Genomic DNA, 22725 nt, shown 5'->3' with positions numbered 1-22725 from the left:
TGCATGTTTTAAATAAAACGTGGACGGTCACTTCACAACCAAGTTTGGAAAGAATGCCATGCACTCCAGAGGTGATTGTGTAGGGGCTCTGTTTGAACTGGAAACAAAGATCAGCAACAAAATTCATTCTTATTCCATATTGCCTTTACTGCGACTGTGGAAAGTAGTAGCCATCCTATTAAAGAACAAACCAAACTTGTTCTTCAAAAAGTCTATGTAAAAGGGAAGGGGTATAGCTTAATGGTAGAACACGTTTGACTGGGAAAAGGTACGAGATTCAGTCTCTAGGTAGGGCTGGAAGAGTCCTGTCTGAAACCTGGAAGGCCACTGCCAGTCAGTGGGGACAAATGAACTAGGTAGACTAATGATCTGACTCAATATTATAGGGCTGTTTCTTATAACCAGGAATGTGTTTCTGAGTCTCTAAGGCAGTTACGTTTGGATGCGCAACCCCATTTAAGCTGGGCAGTGGCAGGGAGGTTCTCTGAAGATTTCAGCAAGAGGTTGTTTTTTTTAAGTCACAACAATGGTTAAAAGATATTTGACCTAAAGAAGCATCATGCAACCATCTCCTAGTATCACCAAGTTTTTTAGCAATTGCACAAAATTGTTAAATATTCCCATAATGTTTTAGTTGCAATTGTTGAAAGACTGCTGTTTATAATAGTTGAAGAGTTGTATAGCCGTGGTACATAAACCATTCTTTTTGCTACTAAAGGAGAGGATTGAATGCAAGTGGGGGGAATCTGTAATACACAATTTATTAGTTACATTACAAACACCTTGGGGAATATTTTGTTTAAAACATGATTTAAATTAGAATTAACAGTTCATACAACAAATCTGATATATATCCCCAAACCCTCATTGCCTTGTAAAAAAACTCAAGCAGAATTTTAAAACCTATCCAAAGATAAGCAGCGTAAAGTGCAAAGATGCACTCATCATATCTCCTGTTGAATCCTGTACTAGCTTTCATTTTCTGTAGGTGTGTCCATTAGAGGTTTTACAGAATTATAATGTTCTCCTAATCCATATGCATGTCTCATATACCTAGAAGCAAAAACAACAGGTGTTATAGCAATTACAAAGATGTCTTCCAAACAAACAGAATGCATGCACACATAGATGCATCCAATGATTTTATTTCCAGTGGTGTTGCTCAGCTGATGGTAAACCTTCCAACAGTAGAACAGAGAAGAAAACCATTTTCAGCTATCGTCTCTCTCTCTCCCCACTCCTCCCTCTGAAATCTGCTCCAGATGGCTAGTTGACCCTTCCCCCTGATGCTACTATGACTGTTTACCCATAATATGTCTCACTAAATTCAATGGTCTTACTCCAAGGTACCCTTAAATACATAATTCAACCAATGTTTTTAGTCACTTATATACTTCTTCAAACACAGAACTCCTTTGAGCCCCAGTGTTTAAAGTATCTACTTACACAAGTATTAGTGGTTTTCTCCTGTATTCCTCACCAACAACTATAGGTGGTGAATCCATTTGTACAACTTCAATTGGCGTTTGCAAGATGTGCGATAGAGCCCTTAGCTGCAAGGCACAATTAGATTTAAATATATATATATATGTATGAGATTTGTAGTTATCTTTGTAGCACACAGCATTAAGTGGCTTACAACAAAATGTCAGGACTTTTTAAAAAAAGTAAGTGTTCTGATCAGTTCTTTGAACAACATAATTTTGCTCCAAAACCTATATTGTTTTAGACATTTATATTAAAAAAAATCACTGCAAATATGATTTTTCCCTTTTTTATTATCTTAATAAAAGTAGGTTACTAATTCATATTGACATGACAGTGGTCTCAGTATGCTAGACAGATACAATCAGCATAGCATGTGGTATGAATGGGCCCAGATGATGGCTGTAAACCTTTTACAAAGTAGAACTGTTCTTCTAGCATATAAACAGAACAGAAATGCTCTTGGTTATCTCTGCAGTAAGAATTACCTAAACCCGAAGGAATTTCTTCATTGTAAAAGGTGGGGAAAACTGTTACTGGACCCCCATCTTTCCTGACCGCTGGCCATGCTGGCTGGGCCTGCAGGAGTTGATAAAAACGATGAAAGGTTCACAGGATTCCCAGCCTCTCTTGAAGATTTGGGAATATTCTAAAGACTCAAAACGAACAAGCGTTGGCATTTAAGATATTAGGAAAGAGCAGGGCACAATACTTACTTCCAATTGGCCACCCCAGGCAGCTGTGTTTGCTATATCATGGCAGTATTTTTCAAATTCCTCTGGAGGGAGAAAGTGCACCATTTTTAATCTGAATGTTGGAAAACAGAGCAAGCCCAAAAAGGAAAGCTTGCGTTGGCAATTAAAGTATGCAGAAGAACATAACTTTGCATAGTAATACACAAGGCAAAGAGGAAACAGGCTGAAGGCAAAGATGTCGCCCTGTCAGATAGAAGGAAAGAAACGAGCAAAGGACCAAGCAGTGTTCTGTGAAATGACAAAGTCAATAAATATTATAAAAGGTATGGACAGATTTACCAATGACACATTTAGTTTAATAGTTTGTGTTTCTCCTAGATTGCACAGAGGTTCTGCTTTGGGATGTTTCCCTTGGTTAAAGAGAGACAGTTTAGTGGGGGAAAGCTTTAACAAATAAAGCTTTAATCTAATGCAGAGTTTTAAGCATGCTTAAGTCCATTGGTTTCAATGGGCTTAAGCAAGCTGGATTTAGGTCACAGTCATTAAGATATTCTTAAAGTCTCAGCCCCTCTGATGTGCTTAGAGCCACAAGTCAGGTGTGGGACCCTTTGGCCCTCCAGATGTTGCTAACTTCAACCCCCATCATCCCTGGCCATTGGCTATGCTTGCTGGGGCTGATGGGAGCTGGAGTTTAGCAACATTTGGAGGGTGAAAATTTCCTCACTCCTGCCATAGGTAGTAATAGTAAGTAATGTCTTTACATCTTGTTGCAATTGGACTATTCCACATACACACACACACACACACGTTTGCCATCCAGTACATATTTACCAAAAGGAAACATGCAATAAACACAGAAAGACTAACTTCTGAGCAGCATAAGTAAGATTTGGTTGCAGCTATTGGGGTCCTTACAGTTTAATTAAATCTGTGCCACTGATATGTGGTAAACTGACTTGGTACCAATTTTCTCTGTAACAGCTGACACTACTCACAACAGAAATATGCACACAGTTTACTTACCATGACTGTACAGATCTCCTGTATTTGGGTTAGTTAGAAATGGTAGGAAGTCATCCACGTGACTTTTCATGTACTCTGCCGTTTGACTTCTAAGCGTTGCAACAGTCCAGGAGTTTTGTTGCTCTTTGAGCTGATCTTCAATAGCTCTGTACATGCAGTGACCATCAGATGGGATCTGCTTAATTTCTAATTGCCTCGTGGCTAAACTATGTGCGAGTTTTTGACTTTCAAGGTGCCTAGCTCCTGTTAAATTTTCTATCTCTGCTTCCGCAATTCTTTCTTCTCTTTCTTTTTCCATGGCTGCTTTTTTATCCTGTGGTTTGAAAACAGTAAAATGCACTGCGGCGTCACATTTGTCCATATCATGAACTAATATCATATGCTTATTAAAAGGGGTCTCAGTTGCCCGTGAGTCACATCTCAATTCTACTAACAGAACAGTGCAAAAAGCAAAGCAATAAAGTTGCACAAGTTAAGGGGAGTACTGGAACTTATTCAGAGATTTCAGTTACATCGTTTGCCTTTCAGAAAGGTCACTATGAGCATTTCTTAGAATCCAGTTCCAAAGATGGGGTTAGTTAGCTGTAGCCAATTTTGGGTATACGTGAAAGAGGCTTGAAGGACCAGAAGAGACTTAACGGGATAACATGCAATGAGATGAAGGGGTCTCTAACCCCTCTCTACCTGATCTGTGCTGGTGACTGCTTCTGTCTGGGCCACGGGGCTGAAACCAGGTCCCAGGGCCACCCTGGGGACACCAGATCTTTCACAGAAGCACCTGGGTCTGCATGTTGCTCACTGTCTAATCAAGACAATATTCACATCTGTAAGACCCTTACCCGCCTCTTCTGTGCTTTTGTTATTCTAGGAGGCTGAATCTGTTCCATGTCCTCAAGCTCCAGTCTTGCAATATTTATAACTGCAGCATCTTCCTAAATGACAAATGAGAATTATGTAAAATGTGTAGTGACTAGTTTCTTGAACTTGCCGCTCTAATTTTCAGGGTAAGTTATAGAGCATACATCTGGAGTTTCAGTTCCTTAACAATTCATACCATTCATACCACAGTTTCTCACCCAACCTATTTAATATTCATTCTCTAGTGGCCCCAACAAGCAAGTTATGCACCACACCAGAAGTATCACTCAGACTCTAAACTAAGGCTTAAGACATTAAGGATGGTGCAAACCTAGAGTTCTTAGTACTTCAGCCTGCACTATATGTGGTTCCTGTCTCATACTGTAGCCTAGCTAAGCTGCAGGAAGAGGTATTATGCAGAAAACCGGTACAAATTGCATGAAGTCTCGGTGTTGTGCAACTCTGGTATAGGAAGAATAGTCACCTTCCATTCCAACATCCCAAGGTACTACTGCAAGGTACTACTACCCCATGCCATGTGCAACACCTGACATCATATGTGACATCAGAGGAAGGGCAGACAAAGAAACAGCTGCTGAGGAACAATCTGGAGCTTAAAGTGCACTCCCAAATCCTCCTTCTTAAGTAGGGCTTATTGACAGCAAACTTGTTTGACAGCCAGTGGGGCTTGCTATCGACACTGATCAGCTGATTTGGAGTTGCCACCTGATATGATGTCAGATGATTGACAGGTGGGCAGTCTTGTCTACCATCAAAGTTGGCCTGCTAAGGGTGAGAGACGTGAGGATCTAGCCTGCTGGCTAGGTTAAGTTCCCCCCGTCTGCTGTTATCAGTCAAATTATAGCAGTCCAAATCCTTCCCCAACCTACAAAGAGAGCTAATCCGTATCCCAGGTACTATGGAAAGCAAGTTAGACATTCGCTGTCATTTGATGACACCAGCAAGCAAAATCGATTTGCCTTGGGAACTAGAATGTACAACATCAGCATTTGCCAGAAAATAAACAACAAACATTCATTGAGCATATGATCGCGCTTTGCAGAGGTAACCCAACTCATCTACTTTTATACAGTGCGGCTTCCAAGAGTCAGATATGTTTTTAGCGATCATTCACTAACTGTGCATTTAAGGCGAAATAAGATTTATCATGGCCAAAATAAAAAAAAACAAAAATGGTGTCACAGCATTGAAACCCAATTCCTTAGCAAGTTAGAAATAAACAACATTCAAAGGTAGTTTCAGTGGATATTATGCCAACAGAGCTTTGAAAATGGAGTGCCCCTCAACACGTACTTTATTCTCTTCAGTTAGTGTCTCCTTTAGCTTCTTAAGTTCCCCCTTGTGTCTCTGTTCCAGCTCGGCCTCCAGTTTGGCAACCTCATCAGACAGCTGTTTTCTTCTCTTTTTGTCATTCTTTGGAACGGCATTTTTCATTCCTTGGATTTTGGCTGCAGAAGCACAAATCAGTGAGACAACTGGTGAGTGCCTAGCAATTATGCATGTCACTGTTCATCATTGGAAAGCTGGCCATCATTAAGTTTAACATTACTACACTGCAGGTGTGACATAATAGGCCGTATCCAAAGCACTCATTCCATGTGTGCAGCAGAACTCCCTCTTCTCTTCCTGTGTGTGCCTGACACCCTCCCAAATCTGCTCCAGAGAGGTGGGAGAACCCGCAGAACAAAGTTAGGGGCACGCAAGAAAAGTTCTGCTGCACAGCTAGAAGTCCTTGCACTTGAACAGAAAAAAAAATGAATTTAACATCTTTCAATATATATGCCTGCCTAATGTAATGTAAATATGGTCTGAAGCTCAACATAAAAAAAACGAAGATCATGGCCACTGGTCCCGTCACCTCCTGGCAAATAGAAGGCGAAGAAATGGAGGCAGTGAGAGATTTTACTTTCTTGGGCTCCATGATCACTGCAGATGGTGACAGCAGTCACAAAATTAAAAGACGCCTGCTCCTTGGGAGAAAGGCGATGGCAAACCTAGACAGCGTCTTAAAAAGCAGAGACATCACCTTGCCAACAAAGGTCCGTATAGTTAAAGCCATGGTTTTCCCAATCGTGATGTATGGAAGTGAGAGCTGGACCATAAAGAAGGCTGATCGCCGAAGAATTGATGCTTTTGAATTATGGTGCTGGAGGAGACTCTTGAGAGTCCCATGGACTGCAAGAAGATCAAACCTATCCATTCTTAAGAAAATCAGCCCTGAGTACTCACTGGAAGGACAGATCGTGAAGCTGAGGCTCCAATACTTTGGCCACCTCATCAGAAGAGAAGACTCCCTGGAAAAGACCCTGGTGTTGGGAAAGATTGAGGGCACAAGGAGAAGGGGACGACAGAGGACGAGATGGTTGGATAGTGTTCTCGAAGCCACAAACATGAGTCTGACCAAACTGCGGCAGGCAGTGGAAGACAGGAGTGCCTGGCGTGCTTTGGTCCATGGGGTCACGAAGAGTCGGACACGACTAAACAACTAAACAACAACAATGTAACTGCACTGTAAACCCATACTGCAGAAAGTATCTATTTCAGGGGGGGAACTTGCCTCAGTCAGATAACTATTAACTACAATGCTTATTGTGCATGAACCTTAAACGTAATAGGGAGCAAAACCACTGTCTTCCAAACACATTCAAAAGGTGAAACCAGTCTGGAATGCTGAAATGAAATCCAATGAACTGTTTGGAACTATGACGCGACAGGCCGATTTTTTTTTTAAAAAAAACTAATTAAAATCTGGTCTTGATTAATGTTATTTATTAGTTGCTTATTACAAAAAAATTCTCAAAGTACACAAATAAACATGTTGAGTTCTATGCTCTGAAACACGTATGACTGAAACATGTACCTTGGTTGATGAACGCCTTGCGACTCAAACGTTTTGGCTCCCGATCGCCGCAAACCTGGAAGTGAGTGTTCCAGTTTGCGAACGTTCTTTGGAACCCAAACGTCCAACGATGCTTCCATGGCTTCCGATTGAGCGCAGGAAGCTCCTGCAGCCAATTGGAAACCACGCCTTGGTTTTCAAATGTTTTCAGAAGTCGAACGGACTTCCAGAACGGATTCCGTTCCTCAACCAGCGTATGACTGTATATGTGTATGTATAGGTATGTATTTAATCTGGATGATGTGTTCAGACTACCCAGTGAAGTAAAACAGTGATGGGGAACCTGTGGCCCTGCAGGTGTTTCATACTGGCTGGCTGGGGCTGATGGAAAGGTGCAGTTCAGCTCCACCTTGATGGCCACAGTTTCCCTATCCCTGGAGCAAAGAATATTCACGATTACTACTAGTCCTAGCAAACATAACAAAACCTACAATGCACAATGCTCCTTCCGGTACCACAAAGCTAAGTAAGAGAGCTGTGACAATGCAGGATGAGACAAGAACCCACAGCCTGGACTCCTTCCAGCCTGGTTTTAGGTTTCTCACATTAACCTCAGCAACACCAGCACTGCTGCAGCTCCCCCACTTTTGAGGTCCACTGCAGAAAGTGCTCTGAACACATCTGTGGAATTGCTAATGCGTCATGAATGCTAATTGAGGCTCCACAGCAAAAAAAACTATTTGTGGGCTTTGGAAACTGGCACCCCATCTCGTGGACTGTGGTGCAATGTCAACAGGCGGCATGTGATCCAGTAATAGGGTCAGTGTCAGAACAAGGGAACATGATTCCCTCCTTGTCTCCTGTGCTGCAAGCTGGACTTGCTCCAGATTCCATCGCCACTCCCATGCCAAGATTTGCAATATGATTTTGCAAATGTAAGGCACCAGCAGCGCCTCCTATCACATCTCCAGTAGCAGCTGAACTTGCCCCCTAATAACAAATCCAGATTTCCATACACACTGTCCAGGCTTGTGCTCCGGAGAGGTCACTTTGGTGCTGCTAATGCAGCGGTTTGGCTTCACCCCTGGAGGCGCATTCTGTTGTCTCTTGAGACAGACGGATGACAACAACAATCTCCTGTCCCCTGGTCATGCAGGCTGGGAGTTGGAGTACAATAAAAACTGGGCGACAGTTCAGAAAGCACATAGCTGTGTTTGCTACAGACCTGAGCCTGCAAGCTTATACAACACTTACCTGGGAGTGAGGACTCCTACTGAACCGAATTGGACTTATTTCTTAGGAGACACAAATAGGATTGTGCTGCAAGAGGCTTGTGCCTCCTTAAAAGATGGAACATATTTCTCTTCTAACACATTAAAGTTCATGAGCAAGAGCCCAATTCATCCTATGAAGCAGGATCTAACCTACAAAAGCCCATGTGCCGTAACACATCTCCTATCTTTTTTCTGTTTTATATTTAAGGTGTCATATTTGCAGGGCCACATTATCAGAAGATCAGCATCACTGGGCACCTGCAGATGCCTACATCCTTGCAGGGGGTCAGCTAGCAACCCTGCTTGGTCCTCAGCAACTCCTGTCTGGTGGCGCTCACCGCAATGAGCAGTGGCAAGAGTGAGGAGGTGGGGCAAGATCTAGCCCTTGCCTTGGCCTTTCCTTCTGGGTGAAGCCCACCCAACCAACCAAGGAAGGCATCTCACCCAAAGCTTCACCCCTTCCACGGTCAAAACCAGCCCTGTGCAATTTGCTCTAGGAGTAGACCAGAGAATCCGTGTTATATGGGGCAGCTGCATATATTTACTTTGCCAGATACAGACCCTGTTAGGTCTTGAAGGTGCCACAAGCCTTTCTCCTGCTTCTATTCATTCATTTCATAAAATTTATATACCGCTTGATTGCAATGTTTAAAAACCTACAAAGCGGTTTACAAGGAGACAAAACAATGAAATATAGAAAAAATTGCAATGTGCAAAACTTAAAACAGAAAACTTAAAACAGATTAAGGTTCCTGCAACTTCCTAAGCTTCCAGGTGGGCTTGTCCCAACAAAAATAACAGTATCATAGAGTTGGAGGGCACCCCAGGGATCATCTAGTCCCGTGGTTCCCAATGTGGGGCACACGCTCTACAAGGGGTCAATCTGATTTTTAAGGGGGTCGATTTGATTTTTAATGGGGTCGATTTGATTTTTAATGAGGTCAATTTGATATTTAAGGGGGTCGATTTGATTTTTAATGAGGTCAATTTGATATTTAAGGGGGTCAATTTGAGAATGAGTTATTAACAGTGAATGGCCTTTTAGGCTTCCTTCACGTGAATAGGAGTTCACTTTTTGAATAAGCAGAATTATATGTTGCGGCGGCGGGGGGGGGTGTCATCAGGATTTTAGAGATGCTTAGGTGGGGCATGGCCCAAAAAGGTTGGGAACCACTGATCTAATCTAACCCCCCTGCAATGCAGGAATCTCAGCTGCATCGTGAATTACAGATGGCCATCCAACCTCTGCTTAGAAACCTCCAAGGAAGTTTTCAGCAGGCGCCGAAAAGCAGGTACCGAGGCGGCGCCTGCCCGGTATCAAGTGGCGAGGAGTTCCAAAGCGTAGGCGCTGCATATGCAGCCCGTTAAGTGAAACTCGCCCACCCACAAACCCTCCTTTCCTGGCTCCCTAGCAACCCGGCTCCCCCGCCCCCCTTTCATGGGGTCCCTCCTTCCCTCCTTCAGCAGCAGCAGCGCCTGCCTGCCTGCCTTCCCTGCTCTTCCCTCGGTCTCTCTGCCCCAGGCGGCTCCCTCACCTTGCAGCTCGCGCTTCTCCTTGCGCTGCCGCCGGGCCAGCAGCTCCAGGCCGCCGCCTCCCGCCGCCGCCTCTTCCGCAGCGGCCGGCTCTTCTCCTTCCCCGGGCCCGTCCATGGCGGCCCGCCGTGACTCCTTCGCCCGGGCTGCTCTCGGCCACGGCTGGTCCCGCCCTGCTTGCCGCGAGGCCCCGCCCCTAGGCGTTGGGAATAGGAGCGGAAGGGACTCGGCGCACGCGCCCCAGGCTCCATCGCCGCCAGACCGGCGAGAGACCATAGACTCCTGGTGACGGAGCACTGCGCAGCCGTGTGACTGTGGAGCTAGGAAAAGTGAAGAGCGATCGCTGCGCTGACTTTCTCAGGATTTCCGCCTGCAGCTGTGACTGGGCGGCAGCAGCAGCAGCAGAAACAAATTTGCTGATTTGTTTATTTTAGTGAGGATTTACTTCCCGTCAGGTGTCAGGGGGATAAAAAAATTACACAATATTTAGGAAACATCTAAAGTTCGTGGAAGTTTTTAGTGTCTGATATTTTATTATTTTTTAATATTTTGCTGGAGTGGCTGGGCAAATGAGCGGGGTTAAAAATAATAAAATAATAATAATAATAATAATAATAATAATAATAATTTGGAGTTTCCTCTCATATGGTTAGAAGGGCTGCCCTTAATCACGACCTCAAAAGCTCAAGACTTCTCTGTCATTTTCTATGGGCATCAGCCGCTTCCGCCTTGTGGGAAATGTAGGGAGAAAAAGGCGTCCAAAGTCAACTCGGAAGCTAAAACTATACAGTACTGTATCTACATTTCCTATCTCTATGGGGAGGGAGAGAGAAACATGGGAAAGAACAGAGGGAGGGAATGCATTCCATTGAGGAAGCGCGCCGTCCAGTGGCCCTTTGCAATATCACACCTCCAATTGGCTTGGCCTTCGCTGATGGTTCTTTCAATTTCGGCCTTGTCTCTGCCTTCTTCTGATACTCTTAAAGGTGTGGTCCTTGCGGTAGGCAAGGATGGGGCACTTGTGGCCTTCCAGAGGTTGCCGGCTGGGGCTGATGCGAGCTGGAGTCCAATAACATCTGGAAGGGCCATACATCCCTGTGGTGGACTCTGAAACTCTAGTCTGCCCCCCCAAAAGTTTTAGAGGAACAATGGGAATAGAGCTGTCAAGTCAGAGATTCAAAAATGCAGCTTCTCACAACCCCTGGCCAGGTCAAGGGAATGGAGACAGGGCAAGTTGGAGAAATAAAAACGGAACATGTTAGGGTAAATATTAAGAGTGGCTGGGGAAATCCAGCCAGATAGGTGGGGTATATCATTATCATTATCATCATCATCATCATCATCATCATCATCATAAATCAATCAATCTTTATTACAGTCCAGAGATCCAACAAATCATTACAAAGCAATGCACATTATTATTATTATTATTAGGAAATATAGTTCTAGCATGGTAGAGCATTGGGGCCAAAGTCCATGTGACCTGCTGGCCACAGGAGCTTTTGGGCTGAGGTTGGCTGAATGGTGCAGAGAACTGATTGGGCGGAGAATGGGAGATTGGCAGAAATGTCTCCCTGAGCCTCTGTAAATTCAAATGGTTTATGAAAGGATGTGTGTGGCACAGCAAAGAGCGTGGCTTGGAGATTTGGGGGGAAATGTAAAAAAAAAGTTGGTTAGCATTTCACCTGGTAGCACTAAGCCCTGGTTGCCCTAATGGTCCAGCATCCGCTGACATAAATCAGGGACTAGGAGAAATGGAGAGTTGAAACAATGCAACAAACTAAAACACTATAGTTCAACAATGGCAATTGTGTAGTCACGTTTCAAATCAAATGTATCCTCTCAGTTAACAATGTATACTAAGAACTGGGGGGGGGGTGTCATTCACAAGAAACCCTAACTCTGTGCATTCTGTCCATAACTATAATTCCACCACTCCCCTGACATCAAGTTTGAGGAACATTAAGGCTTTGCAGCTTGTTGCTTGCAATGGACCAGATTTCGCTGACCCTGGTATGGCATGAGGGGAGCCACAAATCACAAGAAACAAATGAACTTAGTATATCATGTAGGGAACAGCAAGAAATTTGAGCATGATGAGGGGATAAATAGATCAACTTTCACTGTTTTTTTGTGGGAGGTGCTTAGGGGTAGCTGCGATACACTGGCATGTGGAAAGCTATGGCAGTAGAAAAAATTTAGGTTATGCTAAGAGTTTTTCACACTTCACATTTCTAATGAGAACACTCTTAAGCCTTGGGATTGAGACTCCTTGCCTTGTTCTAAAAATAAAATGAATAAAAATAGCAGAAGGATTATAAAAGAAACGACAGAGGCGCCGTATGGAATAGATAATGGGAGTGAAACAGCATTGCAAGAGCTCAAGTTTCAAGATAAGAATTGGAGAAGGCTCCCCTTTGTGTAAGTGAAGACATTGCCACCATAATAACAGCTGTCACTTTAATCTGCCATAGTAAAAGGCATTGTGTTTCAGCAGCATGTCGACTTTGTAACGCCATAATCTTTCATATAATGCAAAGCTTTTGACATTGTTAAATATTGCATTAATTTAGAAGAAACGCTCAGGCATAAATTCTACACATCTTTGCGATCTGCTGATAGGTCAAATGCTCTGTTGTTGCTGATGTAAACAGGAGGACAGCAAAAATGTTGAAGTGTATTGCAATGAGGAACAGAACCAAGTGTTGGGCACCAGGGATCTTGAACCAGGAGGCTTGGGGAGAGGGACCCAGGTGCTGTACTTCCTGCACCACCAGGGCAGCTTTCAGTGGGAGGGAGCTTGCAGCCTGATCTGTGCTGTGCTGCAGCACCACCCCTTTCATGGCTGGAGATAGCATTACAGCTTGCGGGACTAGGCACTGGGCCCCCATACCCCAACCCGTATAAATAAAAGACCAATAAGACTGGTTTGGGGTCAAAACAGGCCACAACTTTATTGAATACAGGTGAAAGAGGTTTGGCTTGGGCATGGGGCAGTCTAAATACTTCTGGCCCACTCACCAGAAGTGACGTGTGGTCAATCCAGGCGGTTCCTAAGACTTACATCCAATAGGGTGACCTCTGCAGGGACCGCTGCTTGGGGGAGTGCCTTCAGCCCTGCCCCCCCCCCCAGGGCAGGCGGACATGGCCACTCCCCCCAGATCCCTTTAACACAGCCTTTCTCAACCTGTGGGTCCCCAGGTGTTGTTGAACTACAACTCCCATCACCCCTAGCTAGCAAGGCCAGAACTCAAGGATGATGGGAGTTGTAGTCCAACAACATCTGCGGACCCACAGGTTGAGAAAGGCTGCTTTAACAGGATACCCCAGCATTTGGAGGGGCAGGCATAGACTACAACCTCCCCTCCATCCAAAACGAATGATTGCCCCAATGCCCAACCAGTTGTGACAATTGCTATGAGGTAGGCCAAACCACCGGGTCAGTGCTGGCGAGGGAAGGAACAGGAAGTGCCCCAGGTGATGGCTGCTTAAATGGGAAAGGGGCGGATCCAAGGGAAGCCCACCTTCGGCTCTGTCAGCTCCGCCCCCTGTCACAGCACAAGTCCCAGTCTGCATCCCCATTTCCCAAAGCAGGGTGCAGGCTAGGATCTGGTTTCTGATGGGGGGGCTTCTCCACCTCCCCCATCTATCAGGAAGGCCATGGCAGTTCCAGTTTCCACGTCGGAGCCCCCAGTGAAGCCTCTGCCATCCCACAATGCCACTGCACCAAGAGGGGTGAGCAGACTTGTCAACCAAGCTGGCCCAGGTGACCCGAGGAACCAGTAGGGCTGGGCTGGCTCTATCGAATTGTTGCTCCAAACTTGGCTTCTTAACATCAGCAACTTGTCTGCAAAGGCAGGTGCTAAACAGATGCCAACCTATCCTAGCTAGCCGATCACAGACCATGCTGAATGCTTTGCAACCTTTGGATTCCTGTCTGCCTGTTGTGGACCGTGCTGTTTGCTAGGTCTGAGATGCCTTCTGCCCGTTTTGAATAAACATACACAAATTTATTGTTGTTAAAATCATAGATAGATATTTGGAGGGTCTTTACATTTTTACAACATGCAGTGAATAATATGTGTTAAAAAACCAGAGAGAGGAACTGAGAGAAGTCGTGGGGGAAGGGAGGGAGGGTATGGGGGAGAGGGAGGGGGAAATGGGTGGAAATATAATGAAGATGATTTGTTGGAATAATTTGTTATGTGTAAACATTTAATAAAAAAAATTTTAAAAAAATGAGATGCCTTCTGCCCATCAGTTTGATTATGGGCTTCCAGATTACTTTTTAAAATTACCTGTTGATGCCATGAGGTGAGCATGACATTTACAGCTTTGAGGTTCACACCTGTTTCCATAGCATATTTAGATGCACTGGTGACTATTCCCCTCACAGAACTACAATGCTCAGAGTGGTTGAACGATCAGTACCTCTTCCCAGGAAACTCTGGAAATTGTAGCTCCTTGAGTGGAATAGGAGTCTCCTAACAACTCTCAGAGGGATGCGGGTGGTGCTGTGGGTTAAACCACAGAGCCTAGGACTTGCCGATCAGAAGGCCGGTGGTTCGAATCCCCACGATATGGTGAGCTCCCATTGCTCAGTCCCAGCTCCAGCCAACCTAGCAGTTCGAAAGCACGTCAAAGTGCAAGTAGATAAATAGGTACCGCTCCGGCGGGAAGGTAAACGGCGTTTCCATGCGCTGCTCTGGTTTGCCAGAAGCGGCTTAGTCATGCTGGCCACATGACCCGGAAGCTCCCTTGGCCAGTAAAGCGAGATGAGCACCGCAACCCCAGAGTCGGCCACGACTGGACCTAATGGTCAGGGGTCCCTTTACCTTTAACAACTCTCAGCACCCCTAACAAAGGACAGTTCCCAGGATTCTTTGGGGGAAGCCATGGCTGTTTAAAGTGGTATTGTTTTAAATGTATAGGGCAGATGGAGCCTCAGTTTTACTCAGAATAGATGCACTGAAATTAATAAACATGGCTAAGTTTGGTCTATTAATTTCAATAGGTCTACTCCGAGTACAACATAGTTGAAGAACACCCAGTTTTCTCAATATTTTTCCTGATAGGTGAGCCTGCTCTCTTCCTTTGTTCTCACAGAAAAGTCCAGCAGAGGCCCATAACATAGCTGCAACATTGTCTAGGTGAGAGGGGAGCTATTTCAGAACTTCCCCTGTTTTAGTTTCCTTGAAGGGTACCTGTAGCCACAACGAGTCATTTATCATGGCGTGAATGTTGGCTCATAAGAAGACAGGGCCATCTGCAACATCCAGTCACTTTGTGTTATGTACTGAGTTGAATAGGATCCAAACTGCAGCAGTCTGATTGGTCCTAGAACAATAGGATCCAAAAGGCAGCAGTCTGATTGGTCCTAGAACAATAGGATTCAGAATGCAGCAGTCAGATTGGTCCTAGAACAATGCAGCAGTATGATTGGTTGGCAGGAACCACCCAATCATGCTCCAGATAGAAGTGAATCCACAGCCTGATTGACTTACAGTAGAATTCCGGAATTAGCCAATCATGTGCAGCCCATTGTGTAAGTAATGTATATAAAGCAGATACTTTGAGGGGACTTTCATTCATTCCTCCTCACCATTATGAGCTGAATAAAGAGCGTGAAATCACTTTGCGACTCTGAGTATATTTCACTTCGTGACCAAAGTTTCCTACACATCTGCATCTGAGTTCAAATCCAAGCAGAGAGGCAGAGACATTCTCACCTCCACCCTCCACCTATGATACATATAACCAACTTCACAGCCAGTTACATGCACACACTGTGGTAAGTGGCATGGGACTGAATCCAGGATAGACAACAACATGCCTTCCAGATGTTCTTGGACTCCAGTTCCCATCAGCTCCCAGCCAGCCGGGACAATGGCTGGGAATTATGGGATCTGTACTTCAACAACAACTAGAGGGCACCATGTTGCCTACCCCTGGACTAAATAGCCATCTAGAGCTACCCAGAGGTTGCCTTTGTCAGAGCAGAACATGTCCTTGCTGCTTCTCTCATTTGCACACTGCAACAACACGGAGGATTGAGAAGAAAGCAGAATTTAACATGGTTGCTTAGTAAAATTAACAGCTTTTGATTAGTTCCTTATCAAGCTCTAACATATGTGTTTGTGTAATGGCTCTGTGCATTCGTGTGCCTTAGTTGAGAACTTTCCAAATTTAACAGAGGAGGATTCCAAGTCACCTGAATGTTCTCCCTCATCCACATCGTACGACAAACATAATATTCTAGGTCCTTTTAAAATCCCTGACCACAAACCAATATAGGCTGGAGCAATCTAACCGACACCTTGTTCCCAAATCTCTCCCCGCCTCTGTCTCTCTGCAAATATGTGCTTAGAAGGGAACAAGCTAACAGGTGCATAAATTCTTCTCACAAAGCATCCAGGTTGCAGGATGTAGCGTTGAATATTGGTGGCTGAAAATATACGCATACATGTTTTCCAGCTAGTTTTGATCTCTCAGATCTTGCAAGTCTGTTTTTCCTGTATGTCTGGGGTTTTATTATTATTACTGCTGAGGGATTCTTTATCTGCTCACTTCCATATGCTCAAGACAGCACAGGAAGTAGAACTCCTAAGATGTGACATTGTATAGCACAGCAGGACATGCAGGGAGAAGCCTTTTGTAAGTTTATATTTGAAGGTACATCGTCCGGCCCATTTTCCTGTGCGGTTTTTGGAGTCACAGTAGTTGTGATTAAAGCAATATTCATCACAAGGGATAAATGCAGGCAGAGAACTGATGGGTAGGGATGCAGGAGTATTTAGATTCGGTTTGCATTTAAAGATGAACCAACCTAAGCTGTGCTTTCTGAAACAACATGCAAACTGAAACAGAGCTGTACATGAAAATTTGAACTTTTTTGAATTGTGCCATGCAGTCATCCAGTCAAGTAATGATTACAAAAATGCAAGCGCCACCCCCCCCCTTTCACAGAATGGTGGTCTGTGAGCCAGAGTTTGGGAATTCCTGTACTAAACTATATGTTGGGCACATAGAATATTATAGGACAACTGGTTCTGTAATGGGCAAACCCCCTTTAGGATTCCCCTTGAGTCATTACCAGCCATGCCAAGCCGCAACACACAGAACTATCATGACTTTGCCATTAGGCTACCTAGTGGCCTATCAGTGTTACAGTTCACCGACTGTTGATGGCTCTTGCCAGTGTAGTTGCTGTGCCAGATGAGTGGGTTAGGCTAATGATGATTTTAATTCTATTTTTAATACTTTCATTTTGGTAAAGGCTGGACCTTTTAAATTCTAAATCATGGTCCAGATCCAGTTCCCATCCCTTGGGCTAAAGGGAATCTTCACTGCAGAAGTTATTCAACCCATTTCTAGGTTAAAATCCAAATGTCATTAATGAGTCACTTTATGATTTATTTGCAGGTGTCTATTCGATAGTGGATGATGATACAGAGACCTGCTGTATTCCCTATTTTATTTGCATATCATATAATATCATATCATGATTTCTTATATTTATTATCTTAAATATATAATACAGCCCACCCCAAAATACCATCCAAGAAAATGCATATGTATCAACAAACCAGATGGAATATAGAGAGGGACTCTAACAAAAATAGCTCAACTGTCAAAGGCTAAGAAGATGTGAATTTTCAATGTCTGAGAGACTGTGCCTGATGCTCCTCTGTAAGGGGGGAGTTCCATAGTTTTGGGGACCCATTAAGGGGGCTTGCATTTCGGAGGAAGATGGCACCACAAGACTTTCTGCAGGTTGCAACATCCCACAGGTAGCAATCATTATTCATTATGCACATAAGATATGCTTGGCTTTTCATTCTCAATTATCCATGAAAGAATCATTGGCTACAAACAATTACAAGAAGAACGTTGCTATGAGGTTTTAAATAAGAGCCCAGTGCTATAGCAGAAGGAAGAAAAACGGGTGTGAAATTTACGGGCCGATGCTGCATTCCGTTCTTTAATTTACAAGAAGGCTAATAATCCTTTAAAATCCCACTCCTAGCAAAAATCCTAAATCTGCCAGTCATTTTAATCCTTTTCACAAGGAGCAAGAATTTCCATCATGAGATAACTGACCCTTCGCTGAAAATATGGCTGTCACCTTAATACTTATCTGTTAATTGCAACAAGGAAATCAACTTCTGCAGCTTCTCTCCACTGATAGCCAGATTCCTCTAAACCCCTCTCCACTTTCTGTTGCTTCAAGTCCTGACTAGGAGAGCAGAACAAGGGAGACCTGCAACAAAACATTGCAGTGTCAAGTGCTGCAGTTCAGGATTCCAGCAACTTCATTCCGTTCTGAAATTGAGAGCTCTCTGCTTCCCTCTCAATTTCACCCTCACCCTCCCCTCTACTTAAGTGCCTCATCCTTTTTAGCATTTCAAGCCAGCCTCTTCCCACCTGTGCCTTAGAGTGCCTTAGATTAGAGGCCCCTCTCTAATCTATTGCAGACTCCCTTGCCACAACTATAGTCTAGTCTTGCAGCAGTGTTTATGGAAGTTTATGGATGCATGCCAGTGGCTGCATTAAGGAAATGTTTCATTAGGGATGTGATGCAAAATTATCAGGATTTTCTTTACAATCATTGGGACCCTTCAGACATCCGTTTTTTTGGGGGGGGGGCGGAATTCACGATTATTTGTGCTTACAATGGTATTGAGACAGTTGTACATGATCCTGCTTTCAATACTGTTTGTTACTGCAACAGTTTGGGGGCTTTGTTTTGTTTCCAATCAGTGCACTTCCTTTAACTTCCTTGTGGAATCCTGCACATTCTTGGACCACAAATGTTCTGGTTCATTTTTTGTCCTGCTTTTGTTGCACCACTGATGGATTTATCAGTGCATCAATGACATATTGCGGTGTACCCCCCACCCCCAAAAAACCCACCAGTCTAGAGGGACCCTAAGACTATCTTAAATAATTTAAAAATAAACTCAGGTACTTTACTAGTACAATAACCACACACACACACATATAATATACACCTTTTTGCAAAACAATTTCCCTCAGTACAATGTATTTTTTTACATTATTCTCACTAACATATGTGTTTGTATGTTCACTTTACCCTATTGTTTGCATTGTTGTACACATTAGGTAAAGGTAAAGGGACCCCTGAGCATTAGATCCAGTTGTGACCGACTCTGGGGTTGTGGTGCTCATCTCGCTTTATTGGCCAAGGGAGCCAGTGTACAGCTTCCGGGTCATGTGGCCAGCATGACTAAGCTGCTTCTGGTGAACCAGAGCAGCGCACGGAAATGCCGTTTACCTTCCCACCAGAGTGGTTCCTATTTATCTACTTGCACTTTAAGGTGCTTTCGAACTGCTAGGTTGGCAGGAGCAGGGACCGAGCAATGGGAGCTCACCCCGTCGCAGGGATTTGAACCGCCAACCTTCTGATCGGCAAGTCCTAGGCTCTGTGGTTTAACCCAAAGCGCTATATTGCAAAATTCAGAGAAGCATGAATTTCGAAGGATGGCTGTATGTATATGTATATATATATATATATATATTTTAGAAATATATATGTACTTATATATAATATAAGCATATGTAAATTTTGCAAGCTGCACCATAGTTTGTCCTCTTTTTGGTGATGCATTTCTTCTCTTCTTGGCAGTGCATAAGTGGCCACCCTAGGCAAACCACAGGTTTGGATAAGGTCCTTAAGAAATCATTCTGACCCACAGCCCTGCATTACAATATAGAACACAATTAGGGCTGTCACCAAATTAAAAAGCAGTAAGAACAATTAAAGAAACTATTTGTCGATTTACCTTGAGAGCGTCCTAAGCTTACTCAATTGTCCTAATATCCATAGATTTGTATGGGGCAAAAGCAACACTCTGAAAGCAAGAAACATACTTCCTTTGCTTCTGATGCAGGTGTGGTAGCACAACATCCACAAAGGTGGGGGATTTATCACCCATCATAGGTTACGGACTCCAACTTCCATCAGCCAGCATGGCCAATGATCAGGGATGGTGGGAGTTGCAGTGTAGCAACTTCTGGAGAGTCATACCTGGTCCCGCATACCTGCTTTTGGAGGAGATATTCCCTCCATTGCATCTGATCACTATGAGGACTTTGGTGTTGAAATAAGAACGTCAGAGGATGCTTTCCCCCCTCTCCCAACCTCTTTCTGTTTTCATGTCTTTCAGAATGCAAGCCTGAGAGCAGGGCCTGTTTGACTAAACCCTAGTAAGCTGATTTGGGAGCTTTTGCCGGAGCTGAAGGGGAGGTGGGCTGAGAAGGCCCTAAATCGGGGGTGGGGTGGCCAGGGTGATGCCCCTCAGATACTGCGGACTCCCATCACCCCTCAGACCACACAGCAGCTGTTGTAAATAAAAATATGCCCTTTTCCCTTATGGGGTATCCAAGAGCCCATATAGAGTCCTTACATAGGTTCCCTATTGGTAGGAGAAAACAACAGAGGTCAACCAGAGAATATTTGAGAAGCAAAGCAGCTAGTAAGCTTGATCTTTATTGATCTGTTGCAACAGGGTACTCCCCTCACACGCAGGAGAGGAAGAGGACCCCCCAAAAATGCTGTGCAAGGGCTTATAAAGACTTTTGAAATTCCCATCCTCTAGATCAAGACCACCCCCAGAAACATTATGCATTCATCACAGAAGGGGTGTAACCTAAGACCACCCCTCAGATAAGGCAGTCTAAAACACAACATTTGCATGTTGTTTTCTCCTGTCGCTTTGTTTATTTCCTGTCTGGCAGGTTACTTGATTGGATTTCTTGGGGAGCCTGGGCAGTCTTTTGTAATGATAAGGCTCACACCCTTATTCAAACACAGATTAAGACAGGATTTGTGAAGGAAGAGACAATGGGGAGGCTTTTCCATTTTGACCATGCAGAGAAACATTTACTCAGTTTAGGAATCAAAATGGTTCCAGGTTGGCTTTCCTGTGCTGATCTATGTACGTGTGGTTATGAACGTTGCCATATATCTAAGACCATAAAATTCCTATCACATTATCCCCCCTTTGGGGCTAGAATTTTTCTTAAAAATTTTTGCCCCACAAATAATAACATCGTATGTTGTAAATGGATGCCTTTGTATAAATATATCATCTAAAAATAACATATGTTGCATTTTGTTACTAAATTACTTGTGGCATTCTAGCTCTTGGGAGAAACATTTTCTCAATAGTGGCTATGCTTTACATTTAGCAGGAAGGTCCACTACTGACTGAAAAATGCAGTTGGTGTTTTGTCCTTCGCCATTTTTGTGTGTTTCTCAGGTGTCAAGCTAGCTCTTCTGTGGTCTCACACCGGCATAGTGCTACAGCAACACATCCTGTTGAATCCCCTCGGGGCTTTCATTTAACCATGTCACCTGGCATTCACCATAGCTGGCACAGGTTTGGACATCTCATGAGAGAGATGTCTTTGCCTTGGCCTTTCTGTGGGATTTTATTATAGGCTGTGGTCTTGCACTCATGGGAAGTTGCTCACTTGCACTTAAAGGACCAAAAAGCTAATTGCAGCCTGGATACACTTGCCCAATTCAAACTGAGTCCAATTATAATTTATATATGCTCATGGTTCTCAACTTATCAAAACAAACTGTTAAAAGAAAACCATTCTTAAAAAGGGCACTTGTCCAAATAAGTCAATTTAACTCTATAAGGGATCATTCCTGCTAAACCAAAGCATATCCACCTTCATGTATCTTAGAAGCTTCTCCTTGGTAAAGCGAGTTTTAGCACATTTTTAAAATGGGTAGGGAAGGTTGGCATAGTGCCAGGTGGGACAATCTAAACATTGGACTACACAATAGCCTGGTCTATTAGAACGCATAAAATGTATGAGAATCCTCCACTGGGGTGTAAGGAATTAGACATTAAACTTAAAAACAATTACACACAAAAATAGCCCCCCCCCCTTTGTGGAAATAACACACTGTCAGACACATTTCAACATTCCTACGTAATAACACATAATACAAAAAAACCTAATTAAATATCAGTTGCGTATCTTGAGACAATTGTGATCTTCTCAATCCTGGAGCACAGTCTTAAGGTTCAAAAGTGATAAAATGTCCTTGCAATTCAACTCCTCCCCCCTTTGTCAGCCCCACTCCTCTGTCAGTCTATATCCTTTGAAAGAGATAGCTGTGGGCACTTTGAAAACTTTGGTGTCTGTTGTTGCTGCAGGTGGTGGCGAAGCTTTTTCATCATAGGTCTGTAGTAACACATCTGTAGAAGTGACATCCTGTAAGGGGGCAGGGTTTTTTAGGGACTTAAAAGACAGAGTTAGAAAAGGAAGGGGCAAAAGCCCCCCCCCAATCTCCTTGAGTTATCTTAGCAAGTTAAGCATTTTACTCATTTTAATATTATTATCACATTTTCATATAATTACTGTTATTATCTGCTAAGTTTGTTTGCTTTCCTTCACTTAGTTCTTGTTGTTTTTTTCATATTATTAAATAAAAAATTACTCCACATGTATAGAAAGAGAACTGTAAAAAATACAACAAAGGTTAAAAAATAAAAAAGAAAGCAAAAAATTAGATTACCAGTCAGATGAAAACAGACTTGACACAAAGACATCAGATTTAGAAAAGAATTATTATTAAATAATACAAAGATATTATCAAAACCACACAGATTACTACTGGACTGAAAAAATGGGAAAACAATGGAAAAGGGCTTAAAATGACTTTCAATATGTGATGGACATGTCCCCAAAGTAAAACACACACACACACACACAATGACCTATGAGGAACCAAAAATAATAATACTCAGGCAAAAAGGTAAACAAATACCATTCCACAAACAATGTTTGGTTGTGCTTCGATTAATTTCATAGACATCATGGAAAAACTGATTTAATAAATGAAAACAGATTATTTGTAACTTAAAGTGTCAAAGCCACAAAGAGATGGAAGTCACTAATACAGCAAGGTTTCAGACTTGTTTCACAGAACAGAAAGAAAGTTGCTGTGGGAGAA

General features: G+C 43.5%; 1 protein-coding gene across 1 annotated transcript; it reads right to left on the bottom strand.

Moving 5' to 3' along the window:
* Positions 1-737: 737 nt before the first annotated feature.
* On the bottom strand, positions 738-9894 carry OTUD6B (OTU deubiquitinase 6B). Its single transcript, XM_083623414.1, has 7 exons — positions 9731-9894; positions 5376-5530; positions 4043-4135; positions 3204-3516; positions 2202-2263; positions 1447-1553; positions 738-1053 (listed from the first exon to the last, which is right to left on the bottom strand). Exons 1-7 carry the CDS (start codon positions 9843-9845, stop codon positions 969-971), a joined length of 930 nt encoding a protein of 309 aa, XP_083479540.1. The 5' UTR covers positions 9846-9894; the 3' UTR covers positions 738-968.
* Between the last annotated feature and the right edge of the window lie 12831 nt (positions 9895-22725).

Source organism: Podarcis filfolensis (genome assembly GCF_964270895.1).
Source record: "Podarcis filfolensis genome assembly, chromosome: 7".
Classification (NCBI taxonomy): Eukaryota; Metazoa; Chordata; class Lepidosauria; order Squamata; family Lacertidae; genus Podarcis; species Podarcis filfolensis.
The sequence above is the reverse complement of the archived record's forward strand: the minus strand, read 5'-3'. Positions and strand labels throughout refer to the sequence as shown.

Excerpts from the sequence above, each read along its gene's own strand:
- OTUD6B (XM_083623414.1), bottom strand. The coding sequence starts at position 9,845 with ATGGACGGGCCCGGGGAAGGAGAAGAGCCGGCCGCTGCGGAAGAGGCG. Across the intron at positions 3,517-4,042 it reads CAAAAGCACAGAAGAGGCGG|GATAAAAAAGCAGCCATGGA; the intron begins GTAAGGGTCTTA and ends TTCAAACCACAG. Across the intron at positions 1,554-2,201 it reads CCTGGGGTGGCCAATTGGAA|CTAAGGGCTCTATCGCACAT; the intron begins GTAAGTATTGTG and ends TGTGCCTTGCAG.